A 17180-nucleotide genomic window follows, 5' to 3' on the forward strand; every position below is an offset into this window, starting at 1 on the left:
TCGGCCCCTTTCAGTATAGAGATTTGGTTTAGAGGGGGAAATGGAGTGGGCCAATGCAAGGATTATATTAGCCCATTTTGGGCGGGAACCCCTTTTGGTGTTAGCATCATGTTATGCTTTAGCTATTGAAAAATAGCAGATCTACAAGCTCATAGCGCGCCACCGAGTGGCGCGCTACGAGCTTGTAGGTCTGCTATTTTTGAAAAATCGAAGAACGACTGACATAGAAACAGCTTTTTCAGAAAACTGTCAGGATGTAGAAGACATTTTTAGAATCAAAATGGGTTAAACGCCTGGGGGACTAGGGCCTACAAAGTATAGAGTTCAAGTGGTTTATAGTACAACACTGGACATTTTCCATCTATATCAGTTATACTGTGAATTTGCTTAGTGATTGGTTGCCCTTTATGTTTGGTTAATGGTTACGCTGATGTCATAAAGAGGCCACGGAATAGTTGCACTTAATGGACGACTTCGACCTGTCTTCATTCATAAAAGACAAGTCGGTGATCCGAGGGTGGATACAAATAGATGTAGTCTTTATTTATAAAAGTTAAAAGAGGCCGACATGTTTCGACTCACACAGAGTCTTCATCAGGGCAAGTATGGGAATTGTCTTCATTCATATTGGTCCTGCTGTGATAATGCTCATGATAAAATGTTACCATTATTCTAATGAGCATTAGTGAGGACCATTTATGAAGATAGGTTTGAAATTGGGTGAAGTCATCTTTTAATAGTTTGATTTGGATTAATTTGGCACACTCTGGATTTTGGTATAGCATTTTGTTTTTGATCCTGTATAGCCTATATATTTGGGTTACTTATGCAAGCTGAATATTTTTAAATAATAATAATATAAAGACGTCTGCCAATGATTTTCATAATGAGTTGTCAATTGGTGGTGTGAACAAAGCAAACCTAACCACAAAAAAAAGTCGTCAGGTATTGAAACTATTTTCCAGTCCTTGTACAAGTTGTTACAGAAATCAACAATATGTATTATCTGCAAACTTGTGTTTGTGTTTCTTGTACAGTCATGATGAAGAGACCATCCTTTTCAGGTTGGTGAGGTTAAGATTAAGAACTGAACATTCTAATGTTGGTTTCACAATAGCTACTGGCTATTGGCTATGTGGAATTAAAGGGTGATATATCTAGAGTTTTCAAGACATGTGTAAGAATTGATTAATAATCATATAAAATAATTAAAACAATCATATAAAATAACTAATCAACTAACAAAATCTTTGTTGACTAAAACAAACAATCGGTTATTCAACTGACAACTGAGAGGGACAGACAGCCCATTAGTTCTGAAGCATTATGGGTGGCACAATGTGTAGTTACTGCTGTTTGCCAGTGCGGGGCAGCATTGGGGAGGTATTATCTCTTCTGATCAGTGATATGACATTCTATATGTTCGTGTCTTCCCTTTTTGACCCCTTGGATTCCCCCATGGCCACTGTGTTCTATTTATAGACCACATACCTGACTTTGCTTCCATGGAATGTAAGTTGAACTTAGAGAGCACCAACAATTTAACCACCGCGATGGTCTTTATTAATATTTCCAAAGCACAACCACAACAAAACAGCAAGAAGTTGACTGCTTTGACTGCTCCCCTGAACAGTTTAGCCTCTACTATACATGCTGTACAGGGTCCTTTTATGTATTCTTCAGCAACAAAGACAATGAATGAACTGTAACAACAGCTTTTAAAAGCGAAGCTGTCCCTTCCTTTCTTTGGACATCTTCTACAGGCTACTGTAGTGATCTATCCTTCTCTGTTGTAACACAATTAAATGTCATCTCACACACTGTGTAGTAGGCCTACAGCTGATTCTGTCACACTGTGTGCTTACAGGGGGAATTGAATGAACAGCAATGCACATCAAATAAATCACATGAGTTGAAGTTGGATTGGTTTGTTCTCTTTACAAACTTATAATAATAAATTACAATTATTAATAATTATTTGTATTATTATTATTATGGGTATTATAATATAAGTATTATTGGGGGGATGAGTGACTCCCAAGGAAGAGTCAGTCATAGGCTGGCCTGATGGTAGCCTACCAAATCAAATGTGTAATTTGGCTGCCTGCAGCAATGAATGGGAAGGCGAATAATTCATATACTCCCACTCAGAACAGACAAATCGGCTAACCAAGACATAATGAACAAAATTAAAAAGAAATGCGGCCAATGCCCATTCATTCCGGTTGCCACTGCAAGTAATCTATCATCACTGTCAAACACCAGCTGTCTGCATTCACCAATAAGCTCTTCTCTCACCACCACCACCCCCCAGCCCAGCCCCCCACCACCTTCCCTCACATGCTTATTCATTGCTCCCAATATTTATTATCAGATGGAGGACTCGGCTGATTCATTGTTGCTGAGTCAGTGATTAATGATTTAGGTTTTTTTTTGTCTGGGGCGGCTATACCAGCTGGATGATTTAATCTCGGTTGATGTCCAGGTCAGGTCTAAAGTCAGATAACTCCAGTCGGCATTTCAGTCAACGGGGGGGGATTCAAACCGGACTGACCGCAGACCAGTTGACAGTTGTAGTAGCACGGTTTAAATGTCTACTACACTCATTATTACCCGCGACAGACATCAACAAAGAGCGCGCAAAATCCTCCTTTCTCCGGAGCGAGCACCTGCTACGCCGCCCCGATTGGTACGTCGATACGTCAGTCGCATCTACGCCCCGCCTTGCGGGCTTCTCCGATTGGCTATCACCGGGGATTTTCGGCCTGTCTCCAACCCCATTGGTCCCGGCGGCACTCGTGCGCCAACGAGACGGCGGTGCGTTTTTATGTCTCATTCATGGGGCGGGGCCGCGGAGCTTGTAGCTTTCGATTGGATCCCTCCCGTCTCCGAGGCGTGACCGAGAGCGACGATCTCGCACCGGATTGGCGCAGATGCCGGAAGCGCTTTTGGGTTCGCTTGCTGGCCCAGATACACTTCCGTCGTGCGGCGGTGTCGCGCGCCGAACAAAGCCGATCTACAAGCCCTCGGCGGCGAGGACCGCGACCCGTCGCGGGGCTTGTAGATCGGCGAAATGCCGGTCGCGCGACACCGTCGCGAGGCGAGGCACACAATCGCCCCTGCCCTCGTCGCTTCTCTCTCTGTTTTATATTCACCAGTGAACGAGTGTGTGCGGCAGGCAGGCAGGCAGGCAGCGGCTTCCACACAGACAGACGCGCTGCTGCTGCGATGATAAAAGCCGCATTTGCGGTACCGTACACACCTATCAGTCAGTCGGGGGGAAAAAAAGACCCAGGATATACATATCTCCTCCTCCTCCTCGCACAGGAGCCACACATTATCACACACATAACACATTTCGGAGGAGAGAAGCTTGTGAAGGTGAGAAGATTTAAAACCTAGTCATACTTTAATCCATGTCCAGTCAGTGTGTGTGTGTGCAGTGTGTGTGTATGTGTGTGATACTGCGTCGTATCATATTTCAAGTGTGCGGCCGATAACGTCGCTGGATTGAGTCTAAATGCGGGTGGCACAACGCCTAAAAATGACCCAAGGCAAGAGGGGAGGGGGGGCAGGCAGAGGGGGTACACGCCGGGGCAACGCATATAACGGTACTGAGGTCTGATCTCCATGTTCCTGGAATAGAGGCTTTATTAGAACACTGCAGACTGACATTGTCTGGCTAATAGCCACATTGCATGGGGATTCTCCCGTTGTATTAATTGGAATGTAAATTTTATAACCATTTAGGGTGATGATAAAAATAATAATGATACTAATACTATAAATAACTACTGATACTAATACATGATATAGTTATGTTATTACCCTGGTTCGGCTTTCCGTTCGGTTTTGTATAGGCTGCAGTTGTGCTCCCATCATTAGGCCGGTGTGTTAATGTGTCCATGCATACTGCTTGATGTTTGAGGTGTGGTTGCATTATTTCACAGGGGTTTTGTGCTGTTATGTTACCTATCTATGGCCCAATAATGCAGGTATTTTATAAAGGGACCATGCACGACGCTCAGCTCCACCACCTATACCTACCCACAGACAGACAGCTAGACTACCGCACTGTAGCTGCTAGTCATTACTGACCTCAGCCCAGTGCAGCCCACGCCTCTGATACAGCAGCAGCAGTTGTTCTTCCCAAATAACATCAGCATAATGTCATTGTCACTGCTGTTGGCTGTCTGGCAGCCAGGGGGGAAAAAATGACAGGTTGAAAAGAGAGAAGGCGGCTATAGGGCAGGGCTATAACCCCCCCCCCCCCCCCCCCCACCCCCCACCCCTAACACACACACGCACACACGCACACAGTACACTATACACAACGAGGAGTCACAGGACCCCCTGCAGTGAATGACCTCGGTAGAGAGAGAGAGAGATGGAGAGATACTCTGGGGGTATTGTCTTTGGAGTCGTGTTGCTATGGAAGATAGCTGTGTTTTAAAAAAAAAACAAAAAAAGAGCCGGTGTTGGCACCTCCATGCACACTCTGCTACTGGAGGGGGCTGGTGGTCAAGTCAGCCAGCCTAATGCACCAAACTGCAAGATAATATGAATGGTCACAGACAGCATTAACCACCGCTGTCACTGTTTTTGGGTACAATTTGGAAAATGTTCAGAAAATCGATTTTATTTTGAATTACAAAAAGATCTATCATCTATTCTATTCTAGAAGTCAGACAGATCGACAAATTCTCACTATTTGTCGTATCGACGAAGTAGGGCTTAAGACGTTGTTTATACAGTCCTCATGTCTAGATGCATTGATGTTTTAGCAGCAGGGTATATACAGCCCTGCTTGTTTCAGACAAGGGAAAATGTCATAGATTATTCAATATGTTTGTGAACTGCAGTCCTGGGCATGTACACGACCGATGGCTTCAGAATCTTAGATGTCTGGGATGACCTGGAATAGCCCGGTAAATCCCTGGGACAATAGAACATGAGCAACGTTGTGAGACACTCTCCAGAACCTGTGACAAGTGACAGCTAGTGACTGTGACCGAAGGACATTGTCTTCTCATTTCAATAACCCCCCCGTCTCTATAGATAGACTAACCATGTTTAAACTGTGACAGAATCTGACTGAAATAGGGTTTCTTTTGTGACAGGGAGGCCTATACTGCAGCATGTCTGGTTATTATGTCAGATATAGCCGACATCTATACTAATATCAGACAAAGTTTATACTGTACCAAATATGTTCTCACGTTTTTTTCCATTATGACTGGGTGGTGGCTCTGCTCCCCACGCCCTCACTCACATTGTAGTAACAACAGGTATGATAACAGAAGTTATTGGACTGACAGACAGACTGACAGATAGACAGATAGACAGACAGACAGACTGAAGAAGGGACGCATTACGGACGGGTTGTCCCAACCACATTGTTTGCTGTAGCTGCGGCTTTTATGCTTTGGAGTGAAATTGGACTCACGTAGGGAAATTAAGGAAATGTCTCATCTTTTTTGACTGTGTGTGAAACTCCCATGCAGTGCTTAATAAACCAGTTACAACATAGACAAAGACTCGCACGCACGCACGCACGCACGCACGCACGCACGCACGCACGCACGCACGCACGCGCACGCACGCACACACGCACGCAGAGGCAGGGTAGATGGCATATGTGTGGAGGTATGGAGGCAGCTAATTGTTTACTGACAGCAGGCCCGTCAGTATTAATGTGTCAGTGTATGACTCAAACCCTGCAGTTCACCATACTACTGTATATTCATCCTTCACATAAGAACTAATATAAACTGTACAGTGTACATGTGTACAATACATACAGTACAAATTCTTTCAGAGACCTACTAGTGCATGTCATATCAGAAACGACTGTAAAGGTCAGTCCACTAAAGATATATACTTTTATAAGAAATCTTTCTAAATCAAGTGGATGGCAGAGCACATGCCACAACGATAACGATAGCAAACGATCACAATGATTGTTGTAGTGCTTTGTGTGGAAAGCCCTTACGTCTTAACGCTGCTATGAGACCTGGAATTCCTCACAGGGATCCATAAAGGGCTATCTTATCTTTTCTTTTTCTGTAAGCAGACCTCACCTCATGTCCCCTCAAAGCTAACCATGCTAAAAGGCTAATATTTCGACTTCAGTGGTTCTCAAAGTGGTGTCCGGAAACCCCAGGGGTCCTTGAGGGGGTTCCAGGGGTTCCCCAGCTAAATGTGTTATTACATTGGCTATTTGACAGCTATTGGCTATTACAAGCTTGCGACGTGTTGTGACTTATTTAAATGAACACTGAGAATTGTAGTGTGGAATGGATGCGGTACCCAGAGATGAAACATGTATCAAAATGTGATTCAGTTGAATAATTGACAAGCATTAGCCAAAGGATCCCATTTGTTTGAAATGGGCTCCTTTGGCTAATGCTTGTCAAACTGGGGGGGTCTTTTGAAATCGAAAGGGTTTAGAATCCCTGCCCTAGAGCAAGGCACTTTTGCCTAGTTTCCACTGCAGTGCAAGATTACAGAGGTGCCCCATTGGTCAACAGTAGAAGACTGTGGTTGTGCTGGTCAGCTCCCAGTGGCCAACAGTTGAAGACTGTGGTTGTACTGGTCAGCTCCCAGTGGCCAACAGTAGAAGACTGTGGTTGTGCTGGTCAGCTCCCAGTGGCCAACAGTTGAAGACTGTGGTTGTACTGGTCAGCTCCCAGTGGCCAACAGTAGAAGACTGTGGTTGTACTGGGCAGCTCCCAGTGGCCAACAGTAGAAGACTGTGGTTGTACTGGGCAGCTCCCAGTGGCCAACAGTAGAAGACTGTGGTTGTACTGGGCAGCTCCCAGTGGCCAACATTAGAAGACTGTGGTTGTACTGGGCAGCTCCCAGTGGCGAACAGTAGAAGACTGTGGTTGTACTGGTCAGCTCCCAGTGGTCAGCAGTAGAAGACTGTGGTTGTACTGGTCAGCTCCCAGTGGCCAACAGTAGAAGACTGTGGTTGTACTGGTCAGGTCCCGGTGGTCAATATTGGAAGACTGTGGTTGTACTGGTCAGGTCCCGGTGGTCAATATTGGAAGACTGTGGTTGTACTGGTCAGCTCCCACTCCAGTGGTTAACAGTTGAAGACTGTGGTTGTACTGGTCAGCTCCCAGTGGCCAACAGTAGAAGACTGTGGTTGTACTGGTCAGCTCCCAGTGGCCAACAGTAGAAGACTGTGGTTGTACTGGTCAGCTCCCAGTGGCCAAGAGTAGAAGACTGTGGTTGTACTGGTCAGCTCCCAGTGGTTAACAGTTGAAGACTGTGGTTGTACTGGTCAGGTCCCGGTGGTCAATATTGGAAGACTGTGGTTGTGCTGGTCAGGTCCCGGTGGTCAACAGTAGAAGACTGTGGTTGTACTGGTCAGCTCCCAGTGGCCAACAGTAGAAGACTGTGGTTGTGCTGGTCAGGTCCCGGTGGCCAACAGTAGAAGACTGTGGTTGTGCTGGTCAGCTCCCAGTGGCCAACAGTAGAAGACTGTGGTTGTACTGGTCAGGTCCCGGTGGTCAATATTGGAAGACTGTGGTTGTGCTGGTCAGGTCCCGGTGGCCAACAGTAGAAGACTGTGGTTGTGCTGGTCAGCTCCCAGTGGCCAACAGTAGAAGACTGTGGTTGTGCTGGTCAGGTCCCAAGTCTGAATGAGTGTTCCTTTGTGTCTGTGAAGCATGGCAGTGCTGTAAGACCAATCCATGCTCAGTCAGCTTTTCCCTGGGTGGACGAATGAATATAAAATCAGTCAGTATTTCTGAGGTAGTCAGCACAAAATGTCAAGTTCCACCACTTGGGGTTAATTAACAGCCTTTTGGGCCGGGACTCAAAATGGGATGTGTCTCCACCCGAGTAAAATGTCGAATAAAACCTCATGATTATATTTTAAAACGTACGTGTTTTTCCTAATCAAAATGGCCAAAGAACTTCGCTTTCTCTGGTCAGATCGTGTGTGTGTGTGTGTGTGTGTGTGTGTGTGTGTGTGTGTGTGTGTGTGTGTGTGTGTGTGTGTGTGTGTGTGTGTGTGTGTGTGTGTGTGTGTGTGTGCGTGTGCGCGTGTGCGCGCGCGTGTGTGTCACACACTTCTATAAGGGCAGATTTCACTGCTGGGTGAATGATAATGTGGCGTGTGCTAACGGTTTAGTGGGTCATCATCTAATGAGCTATACCAGAGTTAATTCTGTGTAGTGTGTGCGTGTGCGTGTGTGCGCACCAGTGTTTCCCCCTCCTATACAGTAAAGAATAGTGGGCCATCGTGGAAATAAAAGCCACCACTCCACCTAAAGGGATTATTTGTCTGTTGTTCTGTCTAACATTTCTATTGTTGTTGTCAGTGGAGAGTTCATTATGCTAATAAATAATTAAAAATAATGAAGTTAACTTTACTTATTGTATTTCCCCTTCCGTCATACCCATAAACAGCAGCAGTGTGTACAGCATTACAATCTAACACAATAGGCTACAAAAGTTAATTAAGTAAACACGTCTCACCTGCTCAGTCAGCGCTGTTAACAAACTTAAAATGTTTGGGTTTTAAAGGACCACTTCACCACTTTTCAACTTCTCTTCCTATAATTGGTCCTAACTAATGTTCATGATAAAATACCACCATTTTTTCCTACTCAGTCTGTGTCTCATAGGAAGGCTGTGGGCAGTTCAGAAACCCGTCCACCAGTGACATCATCGATGGTGAATCCAAGCTAATAGAAACGGCAGGCTTTCTTTTCCTGAAAAGTTGCAATGCAAAAGTTGAAGCCATCGTTCTCACGATAATACAAATCTAAATATATTTTAAAACAAATCTTGTTTAAAAAAAAATCTGCCTAATGATGATGTCACTGGTGGACGGGTGTCCGAACTGCCCAAAGCCCTACTATGAGACACAGTATGTAAAAATGGTGGTGTTTTATCATGAACATTAGTGAGGACCAATTATATGAAGAGGTGTTGAAAAGTGGTGAAGTGGTCCTTTAAGTGTTGTGTCATGGCATGCTGCAAAATCTGCTGCTAATGCTACGTATATTATCTTAATCGTATAATATATAATATATATCCCACAAGTTTTGTTTATGGTTTTTACTAAATAATCATAGGACGCTGGAATATGAGGAGTGTTGCAATGGCCTTTCATTTGAAAATGCTGCAGTTGAAAATGATTTAAAAGAAATAATCAATATGTAATTATAACACGCAAAGAAAATCAGGTTAAAGGAGAATTCCATGCTAGAAGGCTTTCTTACCTTTATTTGTAGTTGTAACGTCCCCACCAAAGAGGTCCAGGTGTTATTTTGTGCAAAAGTGCATTATTGGCTATTTCCCCTAATAAGCCCTCAATGAAGGTTGGGTTTTTGTGCTAATTCGCTTATTTCCATCGAAATAAGTAGTAAAGTGTGCTGCTTGGGATACTATTTACATTATGAAGAGAGGATAGGCCCTATATACAAACAAAATGATTTTTGAGCGATGGAAATAAGCGAATTAGCACAACACCCCAATGCCCCATTCAATGCAATGCAATTCAATTCATTGAGTGCGTATGGTAGGGGAAATAGCCAATAATGCGCTTTTGCACAAAATAACACCTGGACCTCTTTGGTGGGGACGTAACAACTACAAATAAAGGTAAGAAAGCCTACTAGCATGGAATTCTCTATCACATTAGCCATAGTCTTGCAGTCTTACACGTTCAATGGCTTTCCCTCCTCATGTCTATATGTGCCGTACAGCCCATAGACATGGTGTGCTGTCAGAGTCAATGAGTGATCACGTTTCTGTAGTCCCACACCAGTTCTGACTAGCGTGAGTGGCTTTCAGAACGCAGGCCGCAGTAAGTAGTAGTAGTAGTAGTAGTAGTAGTAGTAGTAGTAGTAGTAGATTCACTACGGTCCGTGATTTAACGCGGTGAATCAGGCTGGATAATGGATATCCCAGGCTAGTAGTGACGAATGAAGTTCACTTCCACCGTAGTGCACACACTGTCACCTCAACTCTCATTTGCTCCCTAAGGCGACTCAACGTTTCCTCTAGCTAGCTGGAGGATGAAGGTGAAACATTTGGAAGGATCTTCTGCAGGGCGCCCCCCCCCCCCATCTCCCCCCCTGGGTTAACACTACAGGGGCCCCTCAGAGACGTTTGGTGTATTGATTTATTGATTGAATAAGTTATTAGCAAGATTAACCATACAAGTAGTACAGTCAAAAGTTATGCTAAAAAGGATAAGAGAAAACCCCCCAGGGTCTTGTTTAAATTGTGGTCCATTAACCCATTAAAACACAGGAATTTTAGAGTTTAACCACATTGTATACGTGGCGCACGCTATGCGTTTGTGTATCTGCTATTTGACCTTTTGTGAAATTCATTGCAAATCTTAAATACAGTGTATATATATAATATATATATATTTGTTTTTAAAGCGAACATTATTAACTGAAATCTGGGCGTGTGTCACTGGCACAACATATTTGGAGATAGGGGTCGGCAGCCAAACATCATTTTAATTGTTTTTTTTAGAATCGGCCTCAGGTCTTAATCAGAATTAGAATCATCTTTCAGCACAGTTTTACAAGTAAAAAGGGTTATGTATAGATTATTGAATAGGGTGCAGGGTGATATGAACCCCCAGCAGTAACTGTTGCGTTATAGTGAAGGTAATCATAATAATTAGTTTACTGAACATATACCAACATGTTGTAGAAGGTGTGAAGGCGCACATAAAAGCGTGATTAATACTTTGCTTAAAACAAACGACCGATCTACAAGCTCCAACTCCCCTCATTTATGTATTGCAGGAGCTTGCAGATCTGCTATTTTCGTCGCATATAAATTAAGCATAAAAGTGAAGCAGGGTGAAATTAGCCTGCATGCTTGACCACCTCTCCGTGGATAATGTGATGTGTTTGCTGAAAAACAGAGAGTGAGAGAGGGATATAGAGAGAGGGAGAGATGCATACAAGATGAAAGTGATATGAACTGAGGTTCATATACCAAGGTTGTAACTTGTAACTGCAAGATATATGATTAGTGGAGGGCAAGGCAAAGATGATGTCTTCTCATCCAAGTTCAACGTTCAATCACTGCTGTCCCCTATCTACACCCTTCACTACAATTCCCTCTATTGCCCTCTCTCTCGCTCTCTCTCTCTCTCTCTCTCTCTCTCTCTCTCTCTCTCTCTCTCTCTCTCTCTCTCTCTCTCTCCCTCCCACCCCCACAGACCTCCAGTCCAGTCTGTCATGTCAGTGTGTTGAGACGGTTGATGTATCTCTCCCTCCTTCCAGCTCTCTCTGTTTTCTTCTTCCAACCCAGTCGTTTCCTCCATTCCCTGCCCTGTCTCTCAATTAGGCCATCGCTGGCGCAATGTCTGCTGGATGTAGGCCCTCCATGCCTTTAACTAACTGCTCTCCTTTCCTCTGTGTGTGCGTGTGTGTGTGTGTGCGTGTGTGTGTGCGTGTGTGCGTGTGTGCGTGTGCGCACGTGCGTGTGTGCGTGTGTGCGTGTGTGTGTGTGCGCGCGTGCGGCGTGTGCGCACATGCGCGCGTGTGGACTGGATTTGACGTTAATGTCTTATGTCTGTGCATGACTCACGTGTGTGTGTGTGTGTGTGTGTGTGTGTGTGTGTGTGTGTGTGTGTGTGTGTGTGTGTGTGTGTGTGTGTGTGTGTGTGTGTGTGTGTGTGTGTGTGTGTGTGTGTGTGTGTGTGTGTGTGTGTGTGTGTGTGTGTGTGTCAAGTTGGGATCACATCAATGCCACTGTCTGACAGACCGTTACACTGCGGTTTGCTGACCCACCCACCCACTCTGTAGAGACTCTAGTCTGGAACAACAACTACTGTAGCTCAGAGTCATATAATAAGAGAGTGGCAACACTAGCGTTGACTCCCATTGTAACAATGGAATGCGGAAGTGCTCATTCTATCTCAATGGGATAGTTCCAGCCATAGGAGCAATGTTTGGAACTATAGCCCATAGCCACCCGCTTTGTCTCACTCGCCACTCTCCTACTCTACACTCTGCTGTAGCTATACTGTCTGTATCTCTACCTCACTGTTCCCTCTCTCTCTCTCTCTCTGTCTCAATCGACACAGTGCCAGCAGTACCATGACCAGGCCAGCAGGAGGCGGTGCCAACGATGTCACCCGCTTCCTGTCCACCGGGACGCCGAGTCCCTCTGCGGTCAACAACTCGTCCGGCCTGGTGTTCTCGGCGTCCAGCCAGGCGGACTGGGCCGCCAAGAGGCTGGTGTGGGTCCCGTCGGAGAAGCATGGCTTTGAGGTGAGTTTCGTTAACATGCGTTGTCTCGTGACACTCGGGTAAAGACCATACTCTTACAGAGACCCTCGACAATTCCCCCTGTGAGAAAGCTGCAAGTAGAAACTCCCCTTTAACAGGAGGAAACCTTGGGTGGCCATCATCGGCCTTGACCATGTTGGCTTGAGAGGGTTGGGGAGACGCACAGAGATGCACAGCAACAACTATAAGCCTGGGATAGTCCACACCACAGCAGCCATTATCCATATCATCGATCCACGGAAGCCTGCAAGACTAGTAAGACATCAATGGGACGTGAACGTGTACAGATGGAGAGGAGAGGTACTCGGTGAGCCACGGGAAGTCTCCTGGCAGCATAACTTAAGGGCCAGCAATCCCAGGAAAGCCTGAACCCGACCGAACTATAAGCTTTATCAAATAGGAACGTCTTAAGCCTACTCTTCTAAAGAGGGCGTCAGTGTCCGTCCCGGACCAGAACTGGGGCTTAAAGTGTCTCTTTAAGTTCAACAAGGGACTGGTCCTCTGGGTTCAATGGTGCTGCTACAAGGAGCTCCATTGATGTGCTCTCCTGGGTATGACTCGTCCTTATCCCATTTCGGGCGGGAACCTCTGTTGGTGTTTTAACCATTATTATAAACTTTAGCTATTGAAAAATAGCACATCTACAAGCTACGAGCTACGAGTAGGTCTACTATTTTTTTTCAAAAATGTGTGCAAATCTTTGAATATATATTCTTTCAGAGCGAACGTTTTAACTCATATGTTTGCTTCTGTGGGGTCCCTGGAACAACACATTTTCAGATGGGGGTCGCCCCACACATTCATATAATTCTGGGGGTCCTTGACATGATGTTTGAGAACCAATGACATAGAAACATGGGGTTTTCAGAAAACTGTCAGGATTTAGAAGACATTTTGTAGAATCGTCCTCAGGTCTAAATGGGTTAAATAGACCGGCTAGAGAGCGATATGATGAACTATACGATGGAATACCAGCAGTACTGTCAGTCTGAGGGCCAGGAGCGCTAACCAGGCTAACTGGTCTGACCACTGCTGCTGCTATCCAATCATCATGTAGCAAAAAGGACCAAGCAGGTTCTCATTCCATCCAAACAACTACATCAATTAACATCTAATTAACACACCTTTGGCTACAAAATGAGTAAGTAATTTAGGGTGAAGTCGGTTTGTGTAGTGTCTGGAATGAAAGCCTACACAATCTTTGTCCTTCATGGCACTTTATGAGTAACTTTAACCCATTTAGACCTGTTGTAACCTATACGTTGTTGTACCTTTCAATGTGGGAGCTAGTAGTACCTCTGTGTCTCATTATTTGTTGCTATACATGAAGCAGCATAATTCTATATATTTTAATTTTTTAATTACGAATTTGAAGGTTTTCAGAAAACCTAGGTTAGGTTTTTAGAATCTGCCCTCAGTTCTAAATGGGCTAAAGCTGCAATCTATAACTTTTATAAGTGAATAATATATGAATTTGAACCAGCTGTATAGTAGAGTATATGTTAATATGATATAACAAACTGTGCTGGTGGTAGTTAGTCTCTCGTTGCTCTTGTTTTGAGAAATGTATATGGTGTGGTCGGGTAGGACTGGTTGACCAGTTGTAGGAACTCAACGAAAAATACATTCTCTACCTAAACAGGCTTTCCGTTATATAGCTCAACAAACACTATACATTTCAATTGCAGCTTCAATGAGACCATGAACTCCAAACCTGCTCATTTTCTGTAAGTCGCTCTGCGACTAAGAGAATAAGAATAAGAATAACAGAATAAGAGCATCAGTGAATAGTTGACATGATGGACATTTTGATTAATAGCAGGAGTAACAGCCGGTTGAAGTCAGCTGGTCCTTATCGAAATCAGCTCATTTGATTAGCAGAAGAATCGGGGAGAGTGGGTGAACTCCCACCTTATCATTCACATTCCTGTTTGACTATTTATCGGCAGGTGAATGATTAGCTGCAATTAGTGTGCAACTTTTACTATAGGCGTGTCACACACGTATAGCAAGGCAGGGTCAGGGTGGGTGTGTGTGCGTGTGCATGTGTGCGTGTGCGTGTTCTCTATGATGTGTGTGAATCCACCTCCAAACATATACAGTATGAGCGTTCACACGCTTTCCATTTCTATTCATGTTTTCAGAGTTCGGGCAAATTGGAAAGGAGAGGAAAATGGGGGGAAAAATATGATTCCAACATAAAAATATATACAGAAGAAAGGAAGGATCAGGTGCTAATATTTAAAATAACAATGATTAATAGTCATAATGATAGTCATTATTATTTAATATTTAGCACCTGAATAAAAAGGCTTAATCTGTCCGAGCTGCTCCAGCGTCTATGCCTCTCTTCTGAAGCTGTTGTCCCTGTTCCTGTGACTGGACTAGCCGTCTCAGGCTGAGGCGTGTTGGTAGACTCCCTTTGTTATAAAAAAACTATATATCCGTCAGAAAAACAAGAACAACCAGGTGCTTACAGGAGATGTAAAAAAAAGCAACTATAGTAAAACGTGTCAATGGTGCTCACGGATCAAACGGCGTCAAAACATGTGAAAAGAAAACGACAGACGATCCGGGAATTCAGGAGTAAAAAAAGGAGGAATAACCTTTATTTATTAAAAGGCTTAACTTTGGCCTCAGAAGGTCTGATGAGGCAATACATTCTATTCATAAGATGAATGTGCCACTTTAACCGCTTCCAACGACCCTATTTTGGGATTTATTGTCGACCTGTTTCAAACTTTTCCAACATTTTCAAAAATGGTGGCAATAGCCGGCAGTACATGCACATCTACAAGCTCACAATGCGCCGCATCGGGATGCCTTGTGTGAATTTGTATTTTCTTTCCTTTCCTTTTAGCCTATAGTAATGTATTCATCACATTCCTTGGCATCTAAAAGGTTAGATTTTTAGCAGATCCTTTCAAGCTTTTAATGGACACAGTGCCTCTCCTATTCGCTGTCCCTGGCCGGGCTGTAATGGCGTCCTCCATTTAGAATAGATCATGGCGGGTAATGAGCGCTAATATGTTTAGGACCACAATGACACACACAAGTCACAAGACCCCTCACCATGCACCGCCACCACCACCACCATGCGACTCCTGATCCCCTGCAGCTCCAGAATAGTACAAGTTTTGGCTTGGATGTTTATTTGGTTAATGAACCACGTGTGTGTGTGTGTGTGTGTGTGTGTGTGTGTGTGTGTGTGTGTGTGTGTGTGTGTGTGTGTGTGTGTGTGTGTGTGTGTGTGTGTGTGTGTGTGTGTGTGTGTGTGTGTGTGTGTGTGTGTGTGTGTGTGTGTGTGTGTGTGTGTGTGTGTGTGTGTGTGTGTGTGTGTGTGTGTGTGTGTGTGTGTGTGTGTGTGCGCGCGTGTGTGTGTGTGTGTGTGTTAGGGCATTAAGCAACTAGTCGACTAGTAAATCCCCCGATTTTGTAGGCCTCAAGATCAGGTAGATTATAGTCATAGTCACGAATGTTCAGTGTTTTTTACATAATAGGTAGTTAAACAACTAGTCGACTAGTAAACTAGGCAGCTAGTCAACTAGTAAAAATTACTAGAAGTGAATGCACTAGTGTGTGTGTGTGTGTGTGTGTGTGCGTGTGTGCGCGTGTGCTTATGATCTTGCTAATAACGGATGTGTTACTGTGTGTTTGCTGTAGCTCCCAAACAGAGATGCTCTAAATGTCACGGGGCAACCCGTGCCCTATATACAAACACACATGAAACTGGTTTCTATAACATGCAAGGACTATTGTTTTAAACTTTATTGAAATTGTAATCACTGATTGGTTAGTTGTCTCTCCTGCACTGCTGGTGGCATTTCCCTTGATGAGGAAGGGGCCAAGTGCTATGCAGGAGAGGGGTGTTTCTTCCTATGCTTTGAGTTATTGAGTAATTGTCATTGAGTTTTCATCCTGATTTATACTTGTTTAATTGTAACACATTATTGAGAATGTTTAGGTTACTTTTTATTCAAAGTATTTATATTAGTGAAGTATTTGAGGAGAAATGTGCTAATTGAGTCTGTGCCCAGTGGTAGGATCCACTCCTATTTAAAGGAGGTGGCAGTGACAGGCTAGTTAGTTAGAAGTGGGCAATGACACAGGTAACATCCCTGAGGGAGAGCTACAGGGCCTTGTATAAGCAAGGTACAGCCTGAAGAGAGCTCTTACCCAGTTGGGTTTTGTTCAGTAGTGTGTGCTCAAGTGTTTATTTCATTTTTCAGTATTATTATTATTGTTATTTTCCTGTCTTCATACCGTGGAATCTGTGCTGGACTTTGGTGGAGGAGTTTTGGGGGACAATAAAGACCCTTAAACTGCATTTCTGACTGTTCTTGGAGCCTTGGCCGTTCGGGCAACTTTACATGCTCTATTACACCGAAGTGGCAAATCAAATCCACGGAATGCAGCGAATCAGGCTGGAACCCTGCAGGCTAGCACCACTAAGGGTTAAGCCCAAACATAAATACTTTGTTGCACAACAGCGTTGGTTGTCAGAAATAACAGATTGTTCGAGCTGACAATGCAAGGTTTTTGGCGAGCGACACCGTGTGAGAAAACACTTAGTTAGGCTTCATTCAATTAGCAGTTTCCAATTTCCAATTTAGTAGACGCTCTCATCCAGAGTGTTTGTGCAAGGTCAGAATTAGCATAGCAGAGCAAAGTAATCATGAGGTCTAGCCAATAGAGCGTCGCAGTCCCGCCCTCTACCATGGACCAGGAAATGAATCCCAATGCATTTTTCCCATAGACATTTCAAAAAGTATTTATTTAAAGACGGTTACGCCGCGGACAAAGCCAACTCGAGTCATGACAACTCATGACAACACAAACAATATTTTGGACCAAACAAATAATTACAAAGAAGAAAAACAACAAAAAAAGTGTTGT

The 17180-nt window shown here is 44.2% G+C and overlaps 1 protein-coding gene across 1 annotated transcript in view; it reads left to right on the forward strand.

Moving 5' to 3' along the window:
- Positions 1 to 3253: 3253 nt before the first annotated feature.
- myh14 (myosin, heavy chain 14, non-muscle) overlaps positions 3254 to 17180 on the forward strand; it is a 92615-nt gene continuing 78688 nt past the window's right edge. Inside the window, exons 1-2 of the mRNA XM_079504485.1 lie at positions 3254 to 3381; positions 12080 to 12266. Of these exons, the coding sequence (XP_079360611.1) occupies positions 12093 to 12266 (174 nt within the window). The 5' untranslated portion in view covers positions 3254 to 3381; positions 12080 to 12092. The remainder of the gene's footprint in view (positions 3382 to 12079; positions 12267 to 17180) is intronic.

The sequence above is a fragment of the Electrona antarctica genome (genome assembly GCF_951216825.1).
Source record: "Electrona antarctica genome assembly, chromosome: 6".
Lineage (NCBI taxonomy): Eukaryota > Metazoa > Chordata > Actinopteri > Myctophiformes > Myctophidae > Electrona > Electrona antarctica.